The 12,023-nt window shown below is 34.9% G+C and overlaps 1 protein-coding gene across 2 annotated transcripts in view; it reads left to right on the top strand.

Moving 5' to 3' along the window:
* LOC149579652 (26S proteasome non-ATPase regulatory subunit 1 homolog A-like) overlaps window positions 1–12,023 on the top strand; it is a 66,001-nt gene that overhangs the window by 15,173 nt on the left and 38,805 nt on the right. The window contains exons 2-5 of one of the 2 annotated variants that reach the window (XM_089786368.1): window positions 3,795–3,858; window positions 4,074–4,179; window positions 4,382–4,493; window positions 4,627–4,795. In XM_089786368.1, the coding sequence (XP_089642494.1) occupies window positions 3,795–3,858; window positions 4,074–4,179; window positions 4,382–4,493; window positions 4,627–4,795 (451 nt within the window). Of the gene's footprint in view, window positions 1–3,794; window positions 3,859–4,073; window positions 4,180–4,381; window positions 4,494–4,626; window positions 4,796–6,586; window positions 7,311–12,023 lie in introns of those variants that run through there. The other variant, XM_089786372.1, reaches the window with a different exon arrangement.

The following is a 12,023-nucleotide window of genomic DNA, read 5'->3' as shown; positions in this document are numbered from 1 at the left end:
TAGGGTTGTTCAGCCTCGAGGGTTAGGCTAAAGTCTAGAACCTTCCCAGGTGGTGGAAAATTGCATATATAAGGAAGGCCTGCAGGGTTGTCTAGGGCAGTTTTGGGTGATTGTTCGTGGCTCTGTCTTAAATAATACTGTGGAAAATGCCCATGTGTCTTCACATGTTGTATTTCTGAAATCTGTAATTGCATACTTGTGGAGATAATAAGAAACCCATTTCCTGTTCTTGCAAATTGTTGTTGTTTCTGTAATTCTGTTATTTGTTTTTGGTATTAAGGGGAGTACCCTTCATCAGTTACCCCATACAACAAGATTGTTGTACACAATATTGTGGGTGTGGAAAGAATTTTGCCATATTAAATACCTAAGGTTGTGTCCTATTAGGTAATCCAGACACAAGAGAACTGGATTGATTTCGTACATATAATTGTCAAGCGTTGTTGATCAGGAATTGTCATTGCTGAAAAGTGGTTATAATAGCCAATCCTACGGTTTGGAAGTTACGGCCTTCAGAAGTTAGGCCTCCTGAAACTATAATTTGAAATTGTTTTGAGCCATCTCAATGCAATAAATATGAAAAATAAATTATTTGTAGGGTTGTTCAGCCTCGAGGGTTAGGCTAAAGTCTAGAACCTTCCCAGGTGGTGGAAAATTGCATATATAAGGAAGGCCTGCAGGGTTGTCTAGGGCAGTTTTGGGTGATTGTTCGTGGCTCTGTCTTAAATAATACTGTGGAAAATGCCCATGTGTCTTCACATGTTGTATTTCTGAAATCTGTAATTGCATACTTGTGGAGATAATAAGAAACCCATTTCCTGTTCTTGCAAATTGTTGTTGTTTCTGTAATTCTGTTATTTGTTTTTGGTATTAAGGGGAGTACCCTTCATCAGTTACCCCATACAACAAGATTGTTGTACACAATATTGTGGGTGTGGAAAGAATTTTGCCATATTAAATACCTAAGGTTGTGTCCTATTAGGTAATCCAGACACAAGAGAACTGGATTGATTTCGTACATATAATTTGTATCTGAATTGGTGCTGAAAATGATTATTATCTGAAATGAGTACTGGTATTGAGGCCTGGAGTTAACTGTGAGGCATAGATTGAAGTGTTTATGTAGGAACCACCAAGACTTTGGCAGGAGCATTGCTTTATTAGTCCAATCAGCACACATAAGTTGGATATAAACTGTCATGATTATAAATATGAATTATAATTACCAATATGCAGGTTTTCCCCATGAAAGGCTTATTCATTGTTCATAGCATGATTGAATTGAGGCATTGAAAAAGTTAAAGGATCAAGGGATTAGGGATTAAACAATCAGGTACCTTGAATGAAAATTACAGGGAGATTCCTAAATCAAGTAGCTTGCGATTACCATATGGAAAGACTCAATTTTCATCTATGGTCGAGGTACCCAACAATATTGACATGGGATGTAACCAATAACGGATACAGTTCAACCCAGTGGTAGGTATTGAAATTGTGCTAGGTACCTGAACAGGTTTCAGTTTTGCCTACAGGTAGTATGATAGATGCTATCAGTGCATCCAGGTTTGTGTCTCTTATCCATGTCCAGCTTTCTGGAAATTGAAACATATTAGTTGCCTTAGAAAACCATTCCCTCTTTGGAAAGAGTCCTCCTCAGAGTGTTTACTTGACAATTTTGGGATACAAGGTTAACTGCTACTGCTGCAAAGATGGATTCTCTTGTAGAACTGTTGATCTGAATCTCTTTAGTTGCTATCAGGATCAACATGTCACAAGTTTCATGTGCTTGTATTGTTGGATTAATCTGCACCAAAACCTGTGACTGCTTTATGATACTTGCTTATTTTATTTGGATTGGATTTCTTCTGGTATTTATTTTGTGGATCATAATGGTAGATTGTTGATTGATTATTTTTGTCTGCATCTAGAATGTATTTTGTTTTATTGCCCATTTGCATTCTTGAATGATCCAACAATTTAAATTCAAATTTGAACTAAACATTTCTATGGTTGTATCAGCAGCAAAGAATAATACATCTCTAATTGACGGTTCTATAAACCACACGCTTTGAAAAAGAGCAGAAAACCAAATACTATCTTCTATTACAAATAAGAAACCTTTTACCAAACCAATTCCATCATGGCATCATCTAGTAAGAATAAATAATGTTTTAAAAAGAAACTGTCAGCCGGAATACTAACATCAAAGGATAAATGAATTGAAGTAAAATTCACTACAGCTCTGTCATAAATTCCATCTGTGGTTGTTTGACAGAGATAGTAAGGATAAAGCCTGCCTTTTTTCTGACATGGTGTGTGCTGTAAATGAGAGACCTAGAGGCTATAAGCCCTCGCAATAGATGGAACTGGGCATTAGGGTACAGTGGAAGCACAGGTTGAAATCTTTTGAGTCAATCTAATGTCTGGTCAAAGGAGTATGGTACAGTTATATTGTACCTTAAAATAGACCTTTGCTGGGGGGTCATATTTTTATGTCTTTTTGGGCCATTTTTCTTCAATTTCATAAAGTCATGGTAGAGGAGAAAAATGTCATCTTCTCCAACTACAGACATGTATATGACACATTTTGTTCTGCTGATACAAATATTAATGAAAAATGTTTTGAACGATATTTACAAATTCAGTTGGGTCATTTCTTGTGTCTCCCATGGCTGGAGATTACCAATGGTCATATGCACCTGCCATCAAGTCCAAGTAAGTCACTTGCAAGCAAAGGTACCTCCTCAAACTTAAGCAAAACATGTTGTGGAACTTAATATACTTTATATTGAAATTCAGAGGTTGAGTCAGGTTGGGGGCTCTAAATATTGTGATTGCTACTGATGTGTGTTAAAAGGGAGATTGCCCGGTTCTGAAGCTAACCTGAATCCAGAATATTTCATTACAGAGGATACATTGAAGTTGAAATTTACATTTGGTGTTTCAAGTGTTAGTAGACATCAATTAAGCTGTAGACAGAGTGTTGACTCCATATAATTGTGACATAATATATGCACTTAGAAGGGATTGTCAATACTATGATCAAATGGAGGCTGTCTACATAAGTGGAATACTTCATCAGATTAATATTGCTGGGTATGACATATACAGATTATGCCTATAATGTATCACTATCTGATGACCCGTGTTCAAGTTTCTTAAACTAGTAAGGTTTTAATGTGATCACTATATAAAGAAAAGGGATTCAGCACCTTATGATCTATATTGATAGTGGCATATTCTAATTGCTGATTGAAGATTCTAAATAATATGATAGTAATTTTGATTACCTCAAAAAAGGGATTTACCACCTTGTGATATCTATTGATAGCAACATTCTAATGGCTAATTTAAAATTCTAAATTGCATCCCCGTACTAGAACCTGAATCAGGTTGTTTTAATTTTATAGTCATAGAAGGGATCTTGAGGGCTATTGTTGAGGTAATAGGTTTTCTGAATTCTAATAATCCTCGTACAGAAGCATTACAAGAGTTGTCTGTGTCTTTCAACAAACTATCAGTAGCGTTTTTGTTCCCACAGTTACTTCCATTGCTTGTGAAAAAATCTTTTTTTCTATTTCCTGGGAGCATTAATTTATGTTGTTTATGGATATACATTAGCAGCATATAATTTTGTTAGGCTCAGGTCGAAGATATTGAAGAAAAGGCTTTTTAGAGAGACTTTATTGTCACGGAATCTTAACGTGTTGTAACTTTTCAGCAAGTTGTATGTTCTTTCATATGACAAGTTTTGAAGTAGCTCTACTGAATTTATACTCTTGCTTATCATACAGAGAAAGCTTATATGAAGATGAAGAATTTGATCAAAGACAGCTTGCAGCATTGGTTGTTTCAAAGGTGGAGAAAAATAATTCATTGTGTTTTGTATCAGCATTTCATTGAATGAATCTAGTGACAATCCAGCTGAATCTTTTGCTGACATGCTCATTTCTTTTGATTGTAAATAATTTAGCAATTAATGTTTTCCTCTTCTTTTAGCAGACATGGTTGTTATTCTAGCTTCAAGTTTCAGTTACACTACATCTTATGCATGTTTTGGTATGTTAATGTAGGTTTTTTATTACCTTGGGGAGCTTAATGATTCTTTGTCCTATGCTTTGGGTGCTGGAGGCATGTTCAATGTAGCTGAAGATTCAGATTATGTGCATACTTTACTTGGTAAAATCCTTGTTTCACATTTCCCAATAAGGGAAACACAACCATTCCTTGAGTAGATATTGTTGTGTTACATTCTGAGTTGCTTTTTTAGAATCTCTATGGGTTTTTTTGAAATATTTTAAGATTTGAAAACTTATGCTTCTGCTTAATGTAATTGTGGATGCTAATCACTTCAATGCTTTATATTTGTTTGAGCGTGCAGCTAAAGCTATTGATGAGTATGCAGCTCTACGTGCTAAGGCAGCAGAATCAAATGAGGAGGCGACACAGATGGACTCTAGATTAGAGTCGATTGTAGAAAGAATGCTAGACAAGTATGTGCTTTTCAGGAAATATATGTAGATATTTTAGTTTAAAATATGATGTATCTTCAATTTCACTGAAAGTATTCCAGGTGCTCAAATAATTCGAGGTCTGATGAATTGTCCTGGGTCAATGTATATTCAGATGCATTTTGGATGGCAAGTTTCAGCAGGCTTTGGGAATTGCACTTGAATGCAGAAGGCTTGATAAGTTAGAAGAAGCAATCATGAAAAGTGATAATGTTACTGGAATGCTTTCTTATTGCATCAGCGTTTCTCAAACATTTGTTAGTAGAAGAGAGTACCGGTGTGAGGTAATGTCTATACATTGTTGCTGTGAAAATCTGTGAATTTTAAAGGTTGGATTTTCTCTGGATCGTCAATATTCCTCACGTGATGAAAACTAGCCCAAATTAATAGATCTGTGCGTGAGCAGAATTGTTGGAAGTTCTGTTGAAAGTGATGAAAAATCGTAAAATGCTCCAGGGAAGTATGGTGAAGCATCAAACTATAAGTATCCTATTTTATAGGTACCTTCATAAACAATTTTCATATAAATGAGTTGTTTAAAAGTTTAACAACTCAATACTTACCACTATTATAATAACCTTTTTAACAAATTATAACAAATATGTATTTTTATTCATCCTATCATGCAATATTCCTGACACAAATACAGATACCTTTCCTTAATGACAAACCTAATAGATATTATCAGCACATTATTTTGAACACACAGTCACTTCTTTGATGAACTTGGACATACAAAAAGTTCACTTCTATGAATCCATCCTGAAAACCTTGATAGTTTGCCTATATAGACCCATCCTGATATATATACATAGTTCATGAAGCAACTTTTTATGGACCCATTTTGAAATCCACAAGTTTCATGTTGCAAAGAGCTTTATAATAGATCCATAATGAGAATCTGTCAAGCTTGTCAAGTCTGTTTTAACCTTTGCATCAAATCAAGACAACTCATTCCTTGTCAAACTACATGTGCTATCTCAAGTTTCAACATCAAGTTAGAATATGAGTACATGTGCCACCTTTATCCCTTCTAGTGGTTTATTCTGCAACTTGATGTGTGGACTAAGATTTGGTACAACACCTCTTTTCTCCTATTTTGTACATTAAGACCAGTGGATGACTTAATAGTAGACTTCGATTGGCACCTTTTGAAAGCAACTTTTACAAAAAAGTAATAACACTCACACTCAACAATAACAATTCTAAATGGAAATTCCCATCAAATGTTTGAGGATCATTGTTACCACCTTCATCAGTTTCACACTCTTCATTAATGTTTTTAGATGCGATCAATGCTTCTATCTTGAGTTTCCTGTTTCACAATCCCTTAGCCCTTTGAAACTAGTTGATCTCAATATGACCATTTTTGTTGCAATAGTATAATGTACGATGATTCTAACTTGGCTATTAATGTGTTGACTTCAGTTGATGACTTTTTGTTGAATGGTGTCCCTTTAATTGAGTTGAAAAAGTACTTTTTGTATCATGTGAATGGAAACCTTGAACTTGCATCTGTTTTCTTTCTTTTTGCAGAAGTAACGCTGACACTTTGTTAAAGTCAAGTGCTTGAGCTTTTACAATAAAGTATAATTATTCAACAAAAGCTCCATAAGATGCTGACATCCCATCATAGTATTTGCTGACCATAGCTTTATCTTCTATCTTTTTCTTTATAGACATTATGCACATCCTTAAAAAATGTGGTATTGTCTGAAGCTAAAGCTGCTTGAAACTTGGTCCACAAATCTGCAACAAATTCTTCATTGTGAACCTTTGGAATCAAGCCATCTCAAACATACAATTCTAGTATGAACAAGATGTTGTGATGTGGAGCCTAATTAGACTTAGAGATTAAATTTTCCACAATTCATTTGGTGCGGTTTCCCCTGATATTTCACTACTGGCATTTAGAGGCAGTGACCCCAAGCTCTAGGGGTCAAGGGGCAACGCCCTTGTAGGTTCTTGGTCAAGGGGCAGCACCCTTGTGGGGTCCTGGGGTTAGCGGCCCCAGGTGTGCTCCCTATCGTGATACAAGGTGGGGTCGAGGGGCAGCGCCCCTGAAGCCAAAATTGAATTTAATATTGTAAAAGGCACCAAGAGTTATAGTTTTCCTGTTGGTCGGCTTATTCTAACCCCAATTTTGTAAGTGACAAAATCTTTAATGAAAAGGCTTAGGGTTAGGGATTTAATGACGTATGATGAGATTGTAGCTTCTTGCAGCAGTATTGAGCTCTAAGGGATTACTGATTGTAGTCAAGTTGTAATCACTAGATAATAAGAATATTAGACTTGTTGTTTGGTGGACATAGCCCAAGGATTGGGTGAACCACGTTAAATCTTTGTCTTGTGTTCTCTTTTGTGCGATTTATTATTTTCTGATATTGGTTATACTTGCATGTAATTGTTATCTCTACCTCATTAATTCTAACAAGTGGTATCAAAGCAAGGTTGTTTTCAGTTATTCTCTTTAGGAAGGTCTCACGGTTGAGTGGGAGTGATGGCAGACGAGGGTAAGCAGAAGGTTGAGAAGTTTAATGGGCAGAGCTTTCAGTTATGGAAAATGCAAATGAAGGACTATCTTTATTAGAAGGTTTTATGGTGGCTATTGGAAGGAAAATCCAAGAAGCTGACAACAATGACAGATGAGGACTAGGATATTTTGGACAGAAAGACACTTGGAAGTATTTGTTTATGCTTGGCGCAATCGGTGGCATTAATATTACAAAAGCAAAGATGACTGAAGAGTTGATGCAAACCCTAGTAAGGTTGTATGAAAAGCGCTCCGCTTCAAGCAAGGTATTTCTCATGAATCGTTTATTTAATATGAAGATGGCAGAAGGTGGATTTGTTGTAGATCATTTAAATGAGTTTAATATGGTTACTAGTCAATTATCTTCTGTAAATGTTAATTTTGATGAAGAAATTATGACTCTCTTGATTTTGTGTTATTTTCCTAAAAGCTGGAAGGTTTTGAAAGGTTGCTTAGTAGTGGCAAAAGGTGTGAGAGTAGGCACCTTATATTTTTGTACATGTCATACTGTTCTTTCTACTTTAATTGTAACAAACGGTTTTTCATAACAAAAACAAAGACAGTTTATAAAGAGATTCATTGAATAGTTAATTGAATTCCTTTTCATATGACATTAACTATTTTAACTATCAACAAATAACTGAAATAACCATGTTCAACTGAGATAACCATATCAATGATCAACAGGAATAACTAGATAACGATTAACTAAAAATAATTGTAACTATGATCAACTGAAGTAACTAGAGTAATGATTAACTGAAAATAATTGTATCCACAATCAACTGAAATAACTAGATTAACGATTAACTATCTTTCTACGTACAAGTAAGTAAATGCTTATCATGGAAAGACGAAAAAGAATCATACAAATATCATCTGGTGGGTCTTTAGCTGGTTGTGCAAGCCTCGACTTTCGGTAAGAGGAGAAGCATTCGCTTAGGCTTAACCTCCCAATCTCGGACCATACTTATCCTCATACAATTTATTGAATTCGAAAGGCCCTCCCTACCTCGGGATCGGGCTTGGGATATTCTTAGTCTAGCCACCTGAGCATCTTGGTGTTTAGAATGTTCGAAAAGTTATGGACGGACATGTCTGGATAATTGGCATCACTGACATCAAGTGATCATTAGATGGAAAACGTGCCTTTAAACTACCTTGGCCAAGGTTTCTTGATGGGTTCAACGACCCGATCACCACCGCTCGACTTGACAATAGGAAACATTATTAGGGATGAGCATGAGTTATTAAGTAAGATTTATTTAATTAGATTTAATGTATCAAGTTTGATTTCACTTTCTTTATCTTTGCAGATTTTATCTCACCTCTTCATCTTTTCCATAGCTAAATAACCGGTGAGTCTTAGGTGTTCAGAATTTCAGAGCAACCGACGCTTATTGATTCATGAAGATTATATACTTCTAGCATTTCACAATCTGGATTACATTATTATGTTTAAAAAAAAAAAAACAGTAGCAGAATACACTATCATCCGATTCCAAGTTCTATTGGCAAAGATAACTTATGATTCCATGTTATAGACACTTCACTATGCTTATTGGTAAGCCACTCCCTAGAGTTATTTAGTTATAAATGAGGATAATCTACAGCTGCAACTATGGAAATCGATTTGTAAAAACATTGGAATAACATTAATTTGGAAATGATTATCACATGACCTGATATAAATTTGGAATTGTTTGAAGTCTTGCTAATCGATTGGTAATCAACTCTTCTTCGGTTGCTTGTAGACGTAACCACAGCTTATAAATAAACACTTAAATCCTTAGTAAGCGAAGAGCATACATGGAAGACTGTAATAGAATGACACTGCTTATGAAATGAAAAGGTCTTCCAAAATGGTCTTGCAAATATTCAATGGATTTATAGCAAAGTAACGATTGTGAAGGAAGTCAGAATAAGCAAGGAAGAATGCGATATTTAAAAGAATATGGGAATGTGTGCACTTGCATCTTTGTCTCTCTCGACTCATGATATAAAAAGGTTTTAAAAAGACTCTTTGGCTTTTGTAACTTCAAAAATATTTTTCAATTAAAATGCCAAGTGTTCAATCGGTTTCAAACAAGGAAAAGAATAAAAGATGGAAAAAGAGTTGGAAGGTTATAATTCGAAAATTATTATGATTTATATTTATATATGTACATGTAAATATATTAGTGAGGTGGCATCATTTTATTATAAGAAAATAATATGATGTTGTCATTTCATTTTTATATCTTATGTGTACGTACATAGATATATATTATAATAATATGATGAAAGATCATTTCAAATCCTTTGAGGTACGTAATATTTTTTAATTAAATTATTTTATGTTTCTTGAATCATTTATTTAATAGCTCATGCGGGTCCTACAGATGTATCCTGAGTTCAAGTCGTTAGGTCCTTACCAAAGAAGTTTAAGGTCATACCTTTCATTCCTGTTGACTGGACTAAGCAAGTATCCCATTTCGTTGATCCTGTTTATCAATGCTTCCCCCCTTCATCTTCTCCTGCAATCACTCGTGAAACACTTCCACCATAATAACAGTTTCATAATAATTTTCATATAAACATTTAAAAGACTTTAAATTATTAACCATAATTCCAAAATCAAGCAACTCCTAAACATCATATAACAATAATGGTTAATGACTGTCTTCATTAATAGTTAATGCAACGGATATAAATAACTACCTACTTCACATGATCGTGAAAGAAAAATCTGTTAATCCAACTACTATGAGCAATTTTAAAACTAGGTCAAAATTTGGGATGTAACATTAATTGTTTCAGAGAAAATTGAATGTCTAGGAACAGTTGCTGCAATTGAGCAAAGAGAACAAACAATTGATGTAGATTTTGAAATAGCACTATGACACAATAGACTTGGGCACATGAGTGCGAAAGGTATGAAATTACTCCATCCACAGAAAGTTTTATCAGGTCTGAAATGTGTTAATATGGATTTCTGTGGAAGTTGTATATATGGAAAACGAAAGAGTAAATTTTTTGAAGAGTGGGAAGCGAACAAAAAGATGAGAAATTAGAGCTTGTGCATACAAATGTATGGGGACTAACTTAGGTATCTTCCCTTGGCGGCTCTCATTATTATGTCTCAGTTATTGATGATGCAACTAGAAAAGTATGAGTTTATTTCTTTGACAAAAATATGATTTATTTGTAACTTTTAAGAAATGGAAATGCTTGGTTGAAAGTGAGATTGGTAAAAGACTAAAATGTCTTAGAGCTAATAATGGTGGTGAGTATTGCAGCAATGAGTTTGAAGATTATTGTTCCACTAGTGGTATTTGTAGGCAGCAAACTGTTCCAAGGACTCCACGAGAAAATGGAGCGGTTGAACGCATGAATAGGACAATAACAAAGCATGCAAGGAGCTTGAGGTTGTATGTTGGGCCGCCCTTAAACATGTTGGTGGAAGCTATCAATGTTGCTGTATATTTGATCAATAGAGGTCCCTCTACTCCTTTGGGCTATCGTAATCTAGAAGAAGCATGGGTTGGTGAGAAGGTGAGTCATTTTTTTCTCAGAACCTTTGATTGTGAAGCATTTGCACATATAGATTTTGAAAATAGAACCAAGCTGGAAGCTAAGTCAAAGAAATATGTATTTGTTGGATATGACATTGATGAATTTGGTTATAGGCATTGGGATTTTGAAAATCATAAAATTGTAAGAAGCATGGATGTCATATTGAATGAGAAAGTGTTGTACAAAGATATGTTGCAGCAGCATGAGAAGAAAGAAAATGATTATGTAGTGTTGGATGATACTCAAAAGGATGATTTTTCTAATAGTCCCTCATGCTCCACAATCACTGCAACTACAAATACCACACACACTGGCGAATGTTAAGATGGTCAACAAGGCTAAGGAGACCTCTAGAAAGATTTTCTCCCTCTTTGTGTTCTATTTTATCAACAAATGTTGGTGAACTTGAATGTTATGATGAAGTAGTACAGGTGGATACAAAGATTCAGTGAATGTCTGTAATGACAGATGAAATGGACTTCTTGCTGAAAAATCGGACTTGAGATTTATGTAAGCTACCTGCAGGTAAAAAGGCTTTACAAAATAAATGGATTTACAGGTTGAGAGAAGAGGATGGAGGTAAGAAAAGATTTAAAGCCAGGTTAGTTGTAAAAGGATCTGCACAGAAAAAAAGGGCATTGATTTTGATGAGATATTTTGTTCTGTTGTTAAAATGACTTTTATTTGCACTGTTTTAAGTATTGTGGCTACTGAAGATTTGCATTTGGAGCAACTTGATGTTAAAACAACTTTTCTTCATGGTGATTTGGATGAAGAAATATATATGGCACAACCAAAGGGATTTGAGGTCAAAGGTAAGGAGAATTTCTTGTGCAGATTGAAGAATAGTTTATATGGCTTGAAGCAAGTACCTTGACAATGGTATCTTAATTTTGATGGTTTTATGCATGAGCATGGATACACTAGATGTCATTCAGATTATTGTGTTTATTTTAAGAGGCTGGATGATAACAACTACATTATTTTATATTTATATGTTGATGATATTCTTGTAGTTGGGTCAAACATGGATCACATTAAGGGGTTAAAACTGAAGTTAACACATTCATTTGCTATGAAGGATATAAGGGCAGCAAAACAAATCCTTGGTATGAGAATTTGCAGAGATAGGAAAAACAGGAAATTGGTTCTATCTCAGGCTGATTATATAGAGAAGGTGTTGCAATGTTTCTCTATGGAGGATGCCGAAGCTATAAGCACACCTTTGCCTAGTCATTTAAAATTGACTAAGGAGATGTGTCCAAATACACAAGAAGAGGATGTTAATATGTCCAAGGTACCTTATGCTTCTAACTGTACGAAGTTTAATGTATGCTATGGTGTGAACTAGGCCAGATATTGCACATGCAATGGGAGTTGTTAGCAGATATATGAGTCATCTTGGGATTGAGCATTGGAATGTA

This window comes from Cupressus sempervirens, chromosome 1, assembly GCF_028749045.1.
Source record: "Cupressus sempervirens isolate cs-2001-9-10 chromosome 1, ASM2874904v1, whole genome shotgun sequence".
In the NCBI taxonomy this organism is placed as follows: Eukaryota; Viridiplantae; Streptophyta; class Pinopsida; order Cupressales; family Cupressaceae; genus Cupressus; species Cupressus sempervirens.
This window is presented reverse-complemented; position numbering and strand designations above follow the sequence as displayed.